Source organism: Biomphalaria glabrata, chromosome 13 (genome assembly GCF_947242115.1).
Source record: "Biomphalaria glabrata chromosome 13, xgBioGlab47.1, whole genome shotgun sequence".
Lineage (NCBI taxonomy): Eukaryota > Metazoa > Mollusca > Gastropoda > Planorbidae > Biomphalaria > Biomphalaria glabrata.
In genome coordinates, this window is record NC_074723.1 from 18,137,948 (window position 1) to 18,157,044 (window position 19,097).

Consider the following 19,097-nt stretch of genomic DNA (forward strand, 5'->3'; position numbering starts at 1 on the left):
AGAAAAGAAATGAGTAAATAATTTGAGTGAATCACCTTCACCTGTACCTTTATCTATTGGAACTCTTGGGGCACCACCCAAGATCTGTTCACCTTCTATCTCCGTTCCTCTCTTGATCGGGTATGACACACCAATTGATGAAATAACAAAAAGCAATAATGTAACTTAATCTTCATGGATCTCTGTTTCATTGTATATATCATATCCAAACATAGATCCTAATGATTTACTGCTGATTTTATTTCAAATTTTAACTTTTTTTTTCATTTATTTCGTTTTCTATGGTTTTATTCTTTCACCAATTTACCAAGCGATACCTCCCTGCCGCCATTATGATTCGTTTAAAAGGAATTTAATTCAATCAATGCTTCTGTACAGTTTCAGAGTGTGCGATATATAGATCTGCATTTACACATCAGTAAGTTGACTTTGTCTGACAATGATCAATATTCATTTTTAATACATTGTTATTGAGGTCTAGGTTAAGATATTTGAATGTCGCAGTGGCTCTTATGATAATCTGAATGTATTTTATCTCAATTGAAAGAGATTTCTCCAAAGACAGAAGTTTATATTGAATAAGACGACTTTCTAAATGTTAAGAAACAGTAGTTAGGAGAAATGTGATACTCAAGTAATCGTGTTACAGTTGAATCACGATTATGTAGGTCATTAAATAACAAGCATATAATCCAACAACTTGATGCAGAACAGAAACAGAAGACAGGGTAAATATGTTTTTTGTTAAGTTTTATTATCGCACTAACTAATCTTACAATTCTTAAGGTTTGATAAAGTCGCACCACATTCAATTATCACATCATAACCTGCCCTATGTATGATTGTCACGTGATTAGCACTATACTTAAACTGAACAGACAAAGCCTTTTCACTATCGTCCCGACAGCAGCTGTCTAATACATATATATAAATGAGCTGGGTATAAATAAAAAGCCCGTAAAGTTCATAACAGTTTCCTGTATTGAATAAATTATGGCATTATGGGCTAGTATTTGGTCTTAGCCCCGTTTTGGGGCTATTTGTATTATTATATTTATGTGCAGTCATCTTTCCTCCTTGCGATAGTTAAAACTTTTCAATCGTAAATGTGAAATACATCAGGTATACGAAATATACATATATAGCTGTATTTTGATCATTACTTTTATTTTGTCCTATCATCAATATACAATTTCTAATATTTTTGTATTCATTGAAATAAAAAAAAAACTATTTATCATCCAATAAATAACTGTGCTGGTCTATCCATCTGACGTGTCGGATCACTGACAGAACCTGTGGATTGATAATATGTATACGTCAAAATGTAAATATTACTACGGTGGAAAGCATAAGATAGGAACCATAACTTGCAAATACAATGAAAATAAAATACATATTAAGAGGATGGAATAACAATTTACGGTATATTCGTCATTCCATATACTATTACGAATTTGTAGAAGCGCTAATTGTTTCCTAGAGTCATTAAAGTATAAAACTGATCGTCTTAATAGGCCAGGAAAACCAATGACTCGGCCCGCGAAATGGTTTTATCCGGCCCGACTAAACGTCGGCACAAAGTGTTAGAGCCCCAACTTTTATCTAAAGATTGGTATCATTACCTTTAACATTTGTGTGTTTATGAAATGGGACTCTGAATTTAGAAACTTCCACGAAAAGTGAACGAATCTTTACTTTTTTGTGGTACATGATAATAAACCTACATATTTGTTTTATAAAGAAAGTCTGGATGTTTAAAAACAACAAAATATAAACTGCATTATAAAACAAGTGTGACGGCATTTTTTTATTTGAGCTGGAAATAAAAGATTGTTAAACTACGCCTGAAGATAGTGGATTTATGAGGATTTTTTTTCAAAAAGAGACAAGAAAAAGAGTTGGTGGTAAAACCATCAACAATGTTGCTCACATTTGAAGTAGAGAAATAATGAAGTCACTTTTTGACGCGTAAAAAAAAGTTATATAAATGTCCCATTTACAAATGTAAGTACTAGATCCACAGGTTACTAATAAAAATAGCTTCAGGACAATTTCGTTTAGTTTATGTACCTTTGGGTGTTGCGGCCCTTTACACGAGTGCCGGAAATAAAATATGGCGCGTAGGTCGAATTAGGTTGGGCATCACTGACTGAGTACCATTGAAGTATTTTATTAACATTGTCCATGTGAAGATAAACAAAATCATCTCTGATAGTCTGTCCCTTAAGGGTTGATTGTTTACATATAGTTTTGTTGCTCAAGCCTTGAACGATCTATGCCACAGACAAGAGCCTTTCTAAAGACTTTGTGTGTTTAAACCTGATGTTTAATCTACTGGTGTCTACTTACATTTTAACAAAAAATATAAAATATAAAGAAATCTAATCGAGCAGAGAAATATATTGCAGCATGCAAATAAAAATGATTCCAAATATTTTTTCATGAGTGGAAAAAAAAACTAAACAACAACAAGGTTACAAAGACAGTTTGTGTGGAAACACAAACTCAAAATCGGCCCCCGAAGTAGTTTACTAAGGCAGGTAAAAGGCAGGTTTCAATATTTTTCATAAAGAACATCAGAATGAAATTCTATCAAAGACAATTGACCGAGAAGAAAGAAGGTTGACAGATCTTGAGTGGAAACACAAACTCAAAATCGGCCCCCGAAGTAGTTTACCCAGGCAGGTAAAAGGCAGGTTTCAATATTTTTCATAAAGAACATCAGAATGAAATTCTATCAAAGACAATTGACCGAGAAGAAAGAAGGTTGACAGATCTTATGTGGTGCCCCAGCGGTTCAGCAGACCAAGGATAGGTGAAAGTGAATGTGAAGTTAAATGTGAACCTGGCCTAACTGATGTCTTATAATAAATATCTAATTGATCTAATTGTTTTGTAAAGGGTTAATCTCTTATTCTTCAAGAAAAAAACATTTCAGTAAAAAGAATAAATTTGTCTTTAGTTAAGTGCTTTATATTATCTATGGAGTACTGCAGGTCACGCGATAATATGAAAACTACTTATTAATTTTTGTTTTAAAATTATGTCCAACTTATATGGATACCAAATAGATTTTTACTATGAATAAAAAAGTAAAAATTGTTTTATGTAAATGTAGTAGTTAGTACGACAGAACTTATTTAACTTAGCAATACTAATGTTAAGAACAATTTTTTGACAAAAAATCTAAAACCATTTGCATAAATGTTACAAATATGTTAGATAGTTATCACCCCTACAAAAGAGCCTCCCGTGTTTGTTACTATTAATAATAAAAAGTTGTTACAGTGGTGTATTTTTATGAAAAAACTGCTTGCATAAGTGATTTAAAAATGAGATATTTCACTTTCAGAAAAGAAAAAAGTAGCCGTTGCATCAAAACTTTGAATTTTCTAAAATATTATGATGTCGGATTTTCACTATCTTTTCTAGTTTACGAGATCTAAACGGGACGGACGTCGAACGGACGGACAGATATTCCACACAAAACTAATATCGTCTTTTCCCCTGTCGGGGGCCGCTAAAAAACTGGTGACATTTAAAATCTCAATACAAGATTGTCTACACATGAAACATCGTTTTCTTACCTGCTGCAGCGGAAGCTATCCCTTGCAGTTGGGCGGAAGCTGCGCGATGAATTAATTGTTCACTCTTGGTAGAAGTTTGCAGACGTAGAACCGTTTGTGCATGGGCGTAAAGAGACATATTGAAGAGGTTGGGCTGAAATATGGACAGCGGGTTGAGATTCACATTTCCAAACAGGCTTGGAACTGGAGGGCCCCCTCTGCCTTGTTCAAAGGGTGAAGAAAATGGAGGTAACCCCGGTAAAGGCGCGATCGTTTGTCCTGCTATGACCTTGATGTGTTTTCGATACTTGGCCCTTCGGTTCTGAAACCACACCTGTAGATTCACACGACATAAATAACATTTTTAGGAACATTGAATATACATTTTAATTTAATGCCAGCATTGTGTATGTGAAGTGACGATGTGAGACAAAGCAGTGTGGAATACATTAGCCATTGAATTTTTTTTACAAGTTTATATCAAATTCAATCTGTCTGTCTGGTACAAATCTTATACACTTTATTTATTAAATGGTGCAGTATTCAGATATATAGCAGTAATTGTGCAGTTCCTTACCTTTTATACACTTTTCTTTAAAGTTTTTTTTTACAATTATAATCCTTTATATTTGCACATTTATATGTCTTCAGTATATATTAAAGATTTTTAACAAGATATTCATTTATGAAGGGTAGACAGTGTTTAGGTATTGGGATTATTACTTGTAGACAAGCCTTATTATTATTGCTATTATTATTATTTATATATATTTTTTCCAGATGAATTGTTTGCTCAAACAGTATAACATAAAGTCATTCACTTTCAGTTTCCGCTTTTCTAATGGTATATCGGGGTTGTCAGTAGGGAACAATGTAAAAGGGAACTGAAATTTAACTCAGCCAATATAAATAGTTCTTTCCCTAGCCCCCCTCTACAAAATCTAAACAAATAAATATTATTATTCCTGCTTGTATATTTATACAAAACGTCTTCAAAGCTCCAATTGCATGCTCAATGCGATATAGTCCAACATTTCAATACTTTCGTACAAGTTAGTAGGTTTCCTTGAAACAAGATAGATCTAAGTGCTTTGCAAATACAACTCAGATCGAGTCAAAGATTCCAAGTTTACACACGGGTTTGAACCCCAGCCCTCTGTGTTAGGAAGCCAAGACAGATAGATAGATAGATAGATAGATAGATAGATAGATAGATAGGTAGATAGATAGACAGATAGCTAGCTAGCTAGATAGATAGATAGATAGATAGATAGATAGATAGATAGATAGATAGATAGATAGATAGTTAGATAGATAGATAGATAGATAGATAGGTAGATAGATAGACAGATAGATAGGTAGATAGATAGATAGATAGATAGATAGATAGATAGATAGATAGATAGATAGTTAGATAGACAGACAGATAGATAGATAGTTAGATAGATAGATAGATAGATAGATAGATAGATAGATAGATAGATAGATAGTTAGATAGATAGATAGATAGATAGATAGATAGATAGATAGATAGATAGTTAGATAGATAGATAGATAGATAGATAGTTAGATAGATAGATAGATAGATAGATAGTTAGATAGATAGATAGATAGATAGATAGTTAGATAGATAGATAGATAGATAGATAGATAGATAGATAGATAGATAGATAGTTAGATAGATAGATAGATAGATAGATAGATAGATAGATAGATAGATAGATAGATAGATAGATAGTTAGATAGATAGATAGATAGATAGATAGATAGATAGTTAGATAGATAGATAGATAGATAGATAGTTAGATAGATAGATAGATAGATAGATAGATAGATAGTTAGATAGATAGATAGATAGATAGATAGATAGTTAGATAGATAGATAGATAGATAGATAGATAGATAGATAGATAGATAGATAGATAGGTTTATATATTTTACATCAAAGTTTTTGTGCGACGTTTCACTGGATAGAAAATGCTAATTAATATTAATTTAATCTCTCCTTGTTAAAATAATTTGTATCGAATCTATAGCATGGATGAGTGTCTATCTTCTGTCACGTGTTTGTGATTGTGACACGGGGGAAGAAGTTGTACATATTTTTTATTTGGCAGCCGAATGGCATCAAAAGAAAAAAAATGTTTTTTAATCTTTACAAATCTGTCATGCATTGTATATACAAGAAAGATATAATCATGATATATAATATATATTTATACAACTTACAATCGTTGTATCTTAAAAAAATTGTTGTACAATGCCTTCAATATTTGCCGCTTTTGTAAATAAAAAAACACTTATAGGAAGAAAATTACTTACAAGTAAATGATTCTTAACTTTTTGAACAATACCTTTAACAAACCAATGAGCAATTACAGACTGAAACATCTCTATACAAATTAGGCAAAACTTTGTTTAGCGCTTGTCACTTTATTCTATAAGTCAGTCATTTCTAAGACTTAAAACAAAACTAGATAGCAAAAAATAAATAAGACAACTTCTTCGTCTCCCCCCCCCCCCCCCCGCTCTTTCCGAAAAAAAACAACAACCTCAGGTTCATTGTTCGAAAGATTTAATAATCAATTTAAAACTGTGCAACCTTTAAATATAAAAAGCAGGAAGTGCCTAGAGACCCAGCCCACCAGCTTTTAATACCAAAGACATCTGAAAAAAAAAAAAAAAAAGAAAAGTTCAAGAAGAATGAACCATCGGTCAAGTGGTCTGCTAGACTGGAAGCAAGGGACACAATTAATCTCTACACGTTGACTAGAACAGGTTTATATTATCTCACCTTGGCCCCCAGGCTAACCCATCACCTGCCCCAATGAATTCTTTCTTTCTCTCTTTCTTCCCCCCACAGCCTCCTATTCGTTTTACTCTTTAGACAATTAGCTAGATTTAAGTCCATATTGTCAAGTGCACTTTGAAATACGCCTAATTGAGAAAGGGGAAGGGATAAGGGGGCTGGACGGTGGTGGATGGGAATCAAAACGAGGCGTGTCCAACATCGAGTTCCCTTAGGAAAAAAAAAAGCTAAAATCGAATATCGGTGAATTTTAGTTAATTAAATTTAGCTTAGATCTTCAGAAATATACAATCACTTTTCATATTTAAGGATATGTATATAAATATCTCAGAGTTTCGTTGCTTTAGTTATTATAGTGTGTGTGTGTGTGTCACCTATGTGTGTGTGTAGTCAGACGAATGACGTTGCAGAATAGGTGCACATGAAGGAGAACAAAATGGCTAGGGCTTGTAGAAAGAGAGATATTGCCAGAGACGAAAACGACGGATAGTGAGACAAGACGATTATCCCCATCTGTAAATAAACATCAGTTGAAGTCTTCATCTGACTTAATGAAGTAAATCATGGTTCATTGTGATGTCCCTTAACTAGTTTGAACTTGCGCGATAGCATACATGAAGTAGTGTTTAGAATTAGACAACACACAACATCCAAGCATGGACATTATCATACATTTATTTTAAACAATAAAATACAACAACAAAAAAAAGGAAATCAACTGACTTCTTATAGACCTAAAGAATTTATTCGTTCTTAAAATCATCTATCGGGATTTTTTTTTGAACTCCTCTTAAATGGCTTTATCAAGCATAACTTGGTATAAAGGAGTAGTCACAAGTTAAACATATTAGTAGAAGAATGTGTGAAACACACAGGACGCAAAGTTCTAAGAAAACTACTACAATGAAAAGTAAATTCCCACCTCATGCCTGCACAGATGTATACAACAGAAGTAAATAGGGAATCTCTTCAAAAATATTGCGGTATTGAAAGATCAACAATGAAATTGTTTTTCGCTTGGAGAATGAAACACTTTTAAAGGGCGTGTTTCAATTCCTTAAGAAGAAGATAATAGGGACAAAATGATCCCTTTCCACGCTAGAGTGGGCCAGCCATTGACAAGGCCCGTAACCTCTCGCTGAGTTATTGAAAACACAAGCTGTTAATTTCCCTTTGTTGGCCCGTGGAACGAAGTGCTCAGAGGAGAGACGGATGCGATGGTGGAAGAATGAATTGAAAAGATATATTAGTAGCAGTGGTCAGTAGACTGGGACTTTCAATAAGGACTGCTTAAAGTACTAACTAGCCATATTAGTTGAAGATCTGGCTATTTTACTGTCGGCGGACGGACGAAACAAAGGGATTAAGTGGTCAAGAACTGACCAGGTGAATACGATAACTTTAGAGACATTCATTTGATCATAGTCTCAAACACACTTAAGCTGGAGGTGAAGCAAACAAAATAGAAGAGAGCTGGGGGACCTCAGAGCTTTATTGACTGCTTGCCAGAGTTTAGTTACCTATATTTTATTTCGATAACCTCTTCATCTCAGTTGAACTGAGTTAAAATGTGCAGTCAGTGTAGCTTCAACAAAACTGTCATGTGTGTAGCCTTCAATTGGAATGTAATTCACACAGAGTAAAGTTATACTTACAACACTGAAGAGATACGAGTGTGAGAGAGTAATTAGCTTGTGTGTGTAGGAGGAAGGGTATGTAATTAAGAAAAGGTTTTATAGTGTGGAATATATAACATGTCATGTTTAGTGAACTTGCGTTCCTTACAAGCTGTTTCTTGCACTGTCACTAAGCACACTTTCCACCAGTCCACCGCGCCTCTCAAATATATTATTTATTCCGATACAAAAAACAACAACAACAAACAAACTTAATTTAAAAGAATCTAAATAACGGATAGAAAAAATGTCTGCCTGTGTGTTAATTTAACATATATAAAAAAAAAGCATTTAAACACGATAATAACGAAAAGAGTTTGTGGTGCAAAAACTCTTAGGCGACCCCTTCAGGTCACTTGTATTAGGGAACGTTCGGATATTACGTAATACCAAAACCACGTTTTTTAGAACCCCCCCTCCCTTTCACCTTATAACAAATCGTAACAAAAATCCTTCTTTTGGGTAACGTAACATAAAAATATATAAACAACGTATTAATTACTTATCATTTCCCCAAATTACATTATTATTATTCATCACGGTATCTATTTATAGAAATGATGGGGAACTTATCGGCTATCATTTTTGTTTCCCCAGTATTGTACATATCCATTGGGCGTAACCGGAAAATCTGTGGCGTTAAAAAAACAAAACAAAAAGAAGCAAAAGAAAAAAAAACGCGGGGTATTTTTCTGAAATCCCGCGTGGTAAGTTATAGTCGGACCCGCGAAGGCCAAGGGGGCCACTGTATCTGTTAATAATATAATTTAATTTATAAAGTGTTAGAAAACATAATGTAGGCTCTGGGCGCTGTGATAACATAACATATGAAACCTGTAACTCCTTAAGATTTTTTCAAAGCTTATATCAAATCAGTCTGTCTGTCTGTCTGTCTGGTAAAAATGTTTGTACACGTTATTTGTCCCACACCCAATCTCGGATTTCCTTTACCTTACAACACAAGAATCAATTAAAAAAAAAATCAGTTAATTTTGGTTTGGTATCTTGATCTTGGGAAAGAAATCGTACTTGACAGATGTGGTGGTATAAGTTGAATTAGTTCCCTTGAGGACTCGAGCCTTTAGGAAGCATTTTTTTTATGCATTAAAATAACATTCACAAATATACCCACTCCATCCCCCCTCCCCGTCTCACAACTGGTCCAAACAAGTGATAGGATCATAGTGCATTGAGAAAGCAACAAACTAAACAAAAACGGTAAGAAGATTTATAATCTCACTGATTTAGTATGAGAGGTATGCATTGCATGTAGCTACATGTATAATCCTAATTAATAGATACAATTACACTTAATATAAGCTTGTTTTTTTTAAAGTATTTTTATGTTTTCCTAGTTTTTTGTTTGTTTTGCATTCATGTGTCTAATGTTTATGTTGAACGGGAATTTTCGCTTAATAACGCACAATGAACATGAGAGACTTAATAAGATTACAAGGGACTTTAAAAAAAAACTCAAATTAGGGGCATACAATCAGAAGAAAGGGTCTTTCAATGAGTTCCTCACATAATCTATGTTTACGCTTATGATGAAATAAACTGAAAATTGTCTTGGTCTGAGAAATATTATTTCACGTAGTGGCTGTAGAGCCTTTACTGAGACACGCTTGATCCAATACATTTTAGCCTAGTTATTACAGTTTATTTTGTCCTCCTTTTTAAGGATTTGTCATCCTCATGTGAATATGTGGATATGCATGTGTCTGGTAACCTTATCCAGGATCCTTTATGCCTGACCTTAATGTAGATCTCTTTTGTTTCTCTCAATATCAACCTCAGTGTGTCCGATGTCAAACGTGTACATACGACATATCTTAAAAGTGGACATTTAGCTACTATACTAAGTGAAACAAAAGTATTCATCCAACCTGTATCCTGGCCTCCAACAATCCCAACCTGTTGGCTATTTCTTCCCTGGTGGTGCAGTCTGGGTACATGTTAGCCTGGAATAGTCTCTCAAGTTCTACCAGCTGCTCTGGGCTGAACGTTGTACGATTACGACGGTTCTTCTTGTACACACCTAGTGAAAGTGACGCAATAGAAAAAAGAAGGTGATAGGATTGAAGGATCCCATGGAATGAAAGCAAATGCTTAAAAAATGAGACAGTGGGCGGTGTGGCAGTATCTGCGTGGGGTCCGACCCATCAGTCCTCATAAGCTCACAAGTTTGTCTTGTTATATGAGCCAAGTCTCAGCTGTTACTTCTTTTAAAACGCTAAATGATACTAAAAAAAAAAAAAAGGTTTATACAATAACAACTCTTAAGAGTACATGAAGGTTAATGTACAGCATAGACAAGAAGTACATTAATAATTGTATATACCTTTTGATAAACAACTCCTTTCACCTCCTTTATATTCAGATAATAGTATCAGTTTTTGGTATGCCCGCGTACAAAAGGCTCCTTCAAAATTCATTAAAGTTTTATTGTAACAAAGCTAGGATTCTCAGAACTAGAGTGTGAATCTTATCTTGGTACGGATAGAATAGCAATAGTTATAGAAACACAGTTCAGAACTTTTAGATCCATTTGATGGATAAATAAGAAGATGTCAGAAAACGGACTAATATTTCTTAAAATTAAAAAAAAATTGTTATATCAATTTTAAATTCCACCTAATTGCTAAAAAAACGGAGGTGATGTTGCTTACTATACTATTTATCTTTCAAACGAGCATTTTTTTACCTAGCCATCAGCAAAGGAAATTGATAGAATGAACGTGATTGGATTGCCTTATTTCAGATCTAAATTTATCAGATGTAACGAAAACTGTCCATTTTAGTTGACATAAGATTTATAAATTATACCCTAATTGAATCTGTAAAGTGAATTTCAATGTTTTGGTCCACTGGTTGGGTGTCACAACGTCTACGGTTTGAGATGTGTGTGTGTGTCCTTGATGTAATTGTGTCTTAGCGCAAATATTAACCTCGTTCAGAGAACAATAAATTGTGCAAGAAATAATTGTGCAAAATTTCATCTTGATCCTAGATTGGGTGTGGGTGAAGTAAGGTGTACACAATCTTTTTTACTTTATGAGATCTCAACGGAGGGACGGACAGATGAACAGATAGACCACACAAAACTAATAACAGCTATTTCCCTTTCGGAGGCCGCTAAAAATTAACCAATTAGTTAATTAACAATTTGTAATTCATTACTTTGTTTAGTATCGAAAACAGGGGAAGAAATAGTACTTGTCAGATATGGCGGTATAAGTTGAATTAGTCCCCTTTTTTACTTTTTGTAAAGAATTAGATCGTCGCTTAAAAAATTGAAACTATCTATTCTGTTTTTCATAAGCGCTTCACTGGCACAGTGGTTGGTGTATTAGATGGAGAAGGTTTGAACCCTCGAGTTGGTAAAACGTTTTTTAAAAATTCATTTAAAAAGCTGTCACTGTTACATCTAGTCAGATATCTACTTCTTTCTCCCTTTCTCCTACCTCCTGGTCTATCCAAGTGATATTGAGAAAGCTAAAAGCTTGAAATAGCGCTAAACAAAAATAATTGCTAAAAATATTTCTAATCGCACAGATTTGATATTGTTAGTCTAAATCTATTTCAAATTTAATTACATGACTGATCTAAACTAATTGATACAATACAAGTACTGTGTTCTTTTATTTTAAGTATTTAAAAAAATATTTTTCATGTTTTTAAAAAAAATAATTTTTAAGAGCATCACGTATTGACCATATACGTAATGTAAGATTAGTTGTATATTTTCAAAGACTTTTATATTCGAAAATATACTTAAGAATATATGAAATATTTAAAAAGATAAGAAAATCCCCCTTCCGAACAAAAAAAAATCCAAAATGATAAAAATCTGAAAATAAAATAGTCAAGAATTAAAATATACTGATAAAAAATATCGCAAAATAAAATTAAGTTAATATCAAGTGGGAAAGATGCAAGTAGCAATTAGATTATGACAAATTTTTTATTAAACAAGATTACAAAGAGAGTTTGTGTTACACAAACTCAGAGGCGGCCCCCGTCGAAGTCGGATCCCTGTCGGATCTGCATATTCGCAAATAATATTCAAGAGGTGATTTAATTTTGATGTAAAATGTTTTACACGTTTCGGATGTTCCTTCAGAGTTGAAGATAATTACTTCCTAGTCCAAACCTCCCGCAGGACGACGGGGGATGGGAGCGGGCAGGGTTTGAACCCTGGGCCATCCATAAATCTGAACGACAGTCCAGCGCGCAAACCGCACGACCAGGCAGCCATCCGATGGTCAAAAGTAATAATGTTTCAAAGATTCATTTGCCGTAAATTTAAATTTAAATTTAATAAAAAAATAGTAGATTAGTTTTAGTATATTAAAACATTACAATATTGATCAAAACGTTTGGAAATGAAAATCTACACTTTTTTTTTACACTTTAAGTTTAGAAATTGAAATTCTACATCTTAATCTAGTCTATTTTAGTCTAAACTAGATCTAGAAATTATAGATCTAGACTCTAAAATAATTTTAATTAGAATATAAATCCAGATCTAGATATACTGTTATAAAAATCTAGATCTAGTTTAAAAAATCTAGATTAGATCTAAATCAAGATATCATTCCTTTTTTAAACGCGAGTCACATAACGAGGCTTAATAAACATTACTATACCGAGTTCTTTTTTCATTTCATTTGAAGAATTAATTCCATATAACGTCAGAGGGAAAAAAAAACACTACGTCACACGGCCTAGCTAGACTAAAAATCGTCTTCATCTATAAGAGCCATTTATCGAGTGTTCATAGACTTTGGTGCACCGAGTGCGTTCTTTAAGCATTTCATTTAAAGAATTCATTCCATATGACGTCAAAGGAAAAAAAAACACTACGTCACACGGCCTAGCTAGAATAAAAATCGCCTTCATCATTACGAGCCTTTTATAGAGTGTTCATAGACATTGGTGCACCGAGTGCGTTCTTTTAGCATTTCATTTAAAGAATTCATTCCATATGACGTCAAAGGAAAAAAAAAACACTACGTCACAAGGCCTAGCTAGACTAAAAATCACCTTTATCAACACGAGCCATTTCTCGAGTGTTCATAGACATTGGTGCACCGAGTGTGTTCTTTTAGCATTTCATTTAAAGAATTCATTCCATGTGACGTCAAAGGAAAAAAAAAACACTACGTCACACGGCTTAGTTAGACTAAAATATGTTTTCATTAATACAAGCAATTTTTTCGAGGGTTAATAGACATTGGTGCACCGAGTGCGTTCTTTTAACATTACATTTAAAGAGTCCATTCATATGACGTCAAAGAAAAAAAATTCCATTACCTCACAATAGGCTAGTACCGGTACCATAAAAAAAAATGTCTTTATTTACACGAGATATTTAACGAGGATTCATAGACATTGGTGCACTGAGTTCTAATAGATATTATTTAAAAAGGATCAAAGCCGCATTGTTTTTGCGTTTTGTCTGTCAGTCGGTCTGTCCGTTATCTTGATATAAAAAAACAACTAAAAGTTATTAAAATTTGATTAACCTTTATTTTACGTTTCAAAACATCGCAATAATTTTTAGGTATGAACACAATTGAAAAGTTTATATAATAGATTGTTCCGGATGTTTGTATAAATAGTAAAAGAAAAAGAGAATTTCAGATAAATGTAATACCGTTAATTAAATTTTTTGGATGGTCTCGTATAAAAATTAGACGTACTACAGCCACGTGGAGAGATTTTCATACCTTACTTTGGTGTTTGGATTCTGTTTTCCTTAAAAATCGGAACATAATATTAACGATAATTAGATTTTTTAATGTTTTAGGTAGAAAGTTAAATGTACTGTAAGAGAGTAGTGAGTTAAAATATTTGTCATAAAAATCCGTAAAAACATTATTTCGTAAATGAGAAGATTATTTGTTTATTAATTAGAAGAGGGAGTTCAAACAATTATTTGGCGTTAGTAGATTTTTAAATAAATTCGGAAATTTCTGGCGACGATTTGTAAGAAACAAAATCCGGAACTTTCTTTATCGATTACAAAACTTCTATGTTATGTTTTACAAGAAAATTAAATGTCTAAAAAGTAATTTTCAGTAATCAATTCTAGTAAATTACTTTTTTTAAAAGCCTTATGCGATTTCAAACAATCATTAGGCATAATTCATGTTTTATAAAACAATATCCGGAACATTTTTACACTTAATGAAATATAAGTCAGTATAGAGATTATGATTTAGCATTAATATGCTATTTACATAAAAACGGAACAACATATTATTGATAATGTGTTTTTGCAATGTTTAAGCATGGAAATTAAATGTAATATAAGTTAGAAGAGCAAACAAACATTTGTTGGCGTTGATTAGTTTTGCACAAAAAAATCCGGAACAATCAATTTTAGATACTTAAAACTATTGAGATGTTATGGGAGGAACATTAAAGGGTAAATCAGATTTTCAATAGCTTTTAGAGTTCTAGTTTTTTAAATCTAATCGTGACGGACAGACCGACCAAAAGACAAAACGCACAAAAATAAGCTTCTTTTATTCGGATGGGGGCACTAAACAAAAAATAAATAAAATCTGATTTTTAAAAAAAGTTTAAGGAATTGGTTTAGCACCTGATCATGTTGCGACGTTACGCTACTGCACGAAAATCGCTGCATAAAAAGTCCATTTAAAAAAATGTGCGTGATATTTACATACAAAGTGCATTATTAGCCTTTATAAACAAACAGAAATGTTTTCTTTTAATTTTAGCAGCTAGTTGACCAGAAAAAACGTCTTTAACTATTATTTGTATTTGTTGTAAACATTTCCTGTACATTTTAAAAATATATTTGACTTAGTGATACTGAAAATACACACAAATTGTCCATCTTTGTTAGCATATTGTAACATTGCCTCCCTTACATTTACGTAATTGTTTTAGAATTGGTGTATTTTTATGAAAAAATCGCTTGCATAATTAATTTTATAAATTAAACGGTTTGCTTTTAGAAAACCAAAAGTAGCCGTTGCACCTAAACTTTTCAAGCCGGATTTAATGATGAAATAATATTTTTCATATCTCTTCTAGTTTTCGAGATCTGAGTGTGACAGACGGACAGACGGACAGACGGACAGACGGACATTTTGCACAAACCTAATAGCGGCTTTTTCCCCTTACGGGGGCCGCTAAAAAACAAACAACTAAATCTACCTGTGTAGTAGTCCAGGCTGTCATTGTCGTCATCAGTGGTATTCTCCTTCTCGTCGGTCACCATGTTCGATTCACTTTCTCTCTCCTGTGCATTGTCTATACTCCTGATTGATGCTGATAAATGGTCAAAATTGCATTCTTGAGATATTTGACTTGCAGTGATTAATGGCCATGACTGCTCACCAGTAGCTGAGTGAGTGTATGTTCTGGAAAGATCTGATTTGATAGACTGAGCGGGACTGGCTTGCTGACAGACCTTTTGATGTGACTGGTGCCATGCTAGAGATGTGCCATCATGAACGTTGCTTGTAGATTTTACGACATTGTCATTGGTGTCTGTGTCATCTGATAGGCTACATGGTAGAACTTGAAAGTGCTGAGATTTATCAGCAGTGGGCGTTTTGTCGAGTTGCACTTTTGTTTCGTTTGACTTCTCTTCCATCATTTGAAAAGCTTCGTCTTGTCTTTGTACTACAGAAAGAATGTCCTCACTAGATGATAGAAGAGAGTTTTCCATACGAATGTTCCAATGTGTTTTGTTAAGGTAGCCTTGACATTTTTTTGCGCAACAAGCACACAAGTAATGGCAAGCTAATCCTATCGTGTTATTATATACAGCTTTCTTGCTAACAGACTCCTCAGATTTATCATGTGTTATACATGCTTTAGTTCTACTATCATAATGTCCTAATCTTTCCGTGATTTCTGTCTGCTCTGGTAAAGACACATTCTGCGTTTTATTTGATTTATCCAATACAAAATTTAAGCTACTCTTATTTGTTTTATCGGGCGTGCATGTGCGGGGATTGTCGACTTCAACAACATTCAATGTGACATGCATTAGTTGTATCTCTTTATTGTTACTTTCGAAAGGTCGAAATATTTTGCTGCTTGTGGGATGTGTTTGTAGTTTGTTGACAGGACTTTTAGGACTAGAACACTTTGTCGGATGGACTAAATTCTCTGTCAATTGCTCTAGTTGATCAGAGTTAGGATCTGTTACTTTTGCCTTTACGCTAGAAAGTAAAGACTCTAGCGGTAGATGAATGGTGTCAGTATTTTCAACCAATGGTACATTCTCACTATCCTTAGTTACTAAATCATCGTACGCCAAGTCATTTGGTCCGGATAGGGATTCATCATACAAATTTCCATTTAATATAGACTTTGATGTACTTAGCATTTGATTATTTAGAGTAGAGAGTTTAGAAGTGGACTGCTCACTTAAGTTCTGTATATCTACATTGTTGTCTGAAGTATCCCCTGAATGGGTTATAGCACATTCTTTTGAGGTTGGACACTTTTCAATAACAAGAGTAGATATAGTGGAACTTGAATGGCTTTGCTCTGCATCCGATATTAAACATAGTTGAACGTTATCAAGCTTCTTGTGGGCATACTCCATTTTGTAACAATCTGAAGAGAAAGGGTAGCAACTATTTGAATGTTTCAATGTTTAGTCTGTAAGTTTCAAAAACAATTTCACAAAAGAAAACATTAATTTATTGTATTCAACCTACTTACTATCAAAAACTACTTACTATAAAAAACAAACAAACAAATTGAAAACTATAGATAAATATAATCTCCCTTTTGTTTCAGTATTTAAAATCTGACATTTGAATTTAAGTTATGCTTCGAAAACAATATCCCCTTTATGTGGATCAAATTCAATTTACTATACAAACAGTTTATTGTTAAATAACAACAATAAGTGTGGAAATTATGGAACTGAAAACTTTTTGTTTTCTAGATATAAATATTATAAACTTGCGCAAACTGAAAGAAAATAGAGTTTGATATCACCAATAAATACCAGTTACCTAGTCGGTTTATCATTAACTTGTTTTATGAACAGCAGTCGTTTCTTATATACATTTGCTTTTTAAAAAAGCCATTCTCATTTCAATTACCTGGAGTTTAAATCAAACTAGTCAATTCAAATAGAACATTGGCTGTACAATGTGATGTTACAATAAGGTTTTGTGGTGGAGATTAATTCTTTTTTTTTTAAACTAATCGCCTTAATCTTTCTAATTTCATTAATAATGTACACGTATAAAGCAGTGTAACGACACTGCTTGCTCGAAAGTAACATTTCACAGAGCATTAGGTATGTATTGACTAGTTAATTATGTAATCCATCTAGCATTAAATCTAAATATCAACTGACCTTTTATTTTTGTAATCCTCACAAGTCTGTAGAAGTCAGCTTCATTTATCACAAGTAAGGTGTTATGGGACCTGGTCATTGCGTTTTTTTCCATCTTCCTCGTGTTACCTGACGTCATGAAGATGTCCACGGGAGGCCCTGAGACCTGATTGGGCACAGATTTGACAGTAGGACCAGAACCGTAGTGTCACAGCCTCTAACAATTACTAAGAATGGGTGTGGGAAGGGAGTTCAGTTTTAACCCCTCCCTCTATAAACAAATATCTTTTCAATCTCTAATACCATTTATATGTAGTTCGACTTCAAAACAATATCACTTCAGATAGGTCTACTAGAATGGTGCATTAACTAAATGACTGAAATATGTCGGTGCCCCCTACCAATAAATACATATTTGAAAAGATCAGTCGCCGGTAAACAATACAAAAAGGTTGCGCCCCACCCCCACCTTACTTGCCCCCAAAATGTCTCTTTCTACCCCTCTATTAAACCGACCCTGCCATTCATTATTTCCGCTAGTGTGCTGTTAAAAGGAAAAAATGCTGTGCAGTTTTTATATGCGTTTGTTCAGTAAATAAATACTTCACTATATCTACTTCTCAATGACTCAACCAATTTATACGATACTATTTACGCAGTACTGTTTTCTCGTTATAGCACCGTTCAGTTAATGAACATTTAAATTTGAATGTAAGACAATATTGTAACTGTTGTAACACGTTAGTGTTTTTTTTTTTTAATTTCTAAATATCCATACAAGATTAATCGAAGATACATGTAGTTAAAATATTGAGTCTCAGTTAGAAGGCGTATCTTACCGGCGTCTCTCCCTTGACGAATGCAACTGAATGATGTTTAATTCTAGCTAATGCTCATAAGAAGAATTAAGAGAGATGCGTCTATAGGGTGAGTGTTTGGGTTTGTGTTGTAGCTTATCCTAATTGTTTGGGACGACCGTATGCCAGAGACAAAAATTTTTTTTTTTTTGGGGGGGGGGGCGAGCCAAACGTGGTCGGTGAACAGAGTTGCGCCCGAAAATGCTTCTGGGTGTGACAATATATGTATATATATATATATATATATATATATATATATATATATATATATATATATATATATATATATATATATATATATATCATAGCTATCAGTGCCAATCCAATCACCTTGTAGCCAAGTGAAATAGAGTAGTTGTCTTTTATCTTCGAACTTGAAGACTAGGGCTATTATTATTGTTTTTGCTAATATTAGGCTTAAATAAACTCTACAAAAACTTCTGTAAAATTATATAAGTAGTTTTAATAAGTACCGTGAAATCATTTATGTAAATTAGAAAAAGTGTGCTCGCACTGTCTGGACCATTTTTACGTAGAAACTTTGTTTTATTTTACTTAGGTCGTATTTTTCCGTTTGTCGCTTCTCGTGTGACTAAAGAAACCAATCCTTGATACACAGCCACATTCAAAAGAAATTTGTAAACACCTGACGCTGCAGCCTTTCTCCTGTTTCTGGAGTGTTCACTACCTCCGATCGAGGACCCCCCCCTCCCTTATGCTTACCCTTCATGTGAGTCTATCATGTGCTTTTTATTTCTCCCAACTGTTGGTGTCATCTTGTAGTACTTACATACATCAGTGTATCGTAAGAGTGGACAACCTGCAGCTCTTCTGCTTCTTATT

General features: G+C 33.5%; 1 protein-coding gene across 1 annotated transcript; it reads right to left on the reverse strand.

The window, feature by feature from the left end:
• Positions 1–749: 749 nt before the first annotated feature.
• Positions 750–16,650, reverse strand: LOC129922439 (uncharacterized). The gene is made up of 4 exons (XM_056008464.1): positions 15,246–16,650; positions 9,941–10,092; positions 3,591–3,903; positions 750–1,296 (listed from the first exon to the last, which is right to left on the reverse strand). Exons 1-4 carry the CDS (start codon positions 16,648–16,650, stop codon positions 1,238–1,240), a joined length of 1,929 nt encoding a protein of 642 aa, XP_055864439.1. The 3' UTR covers positions 750–1,237.
• Positions 16,651–19,097: the final 2,447 nt, after the last annotated feature.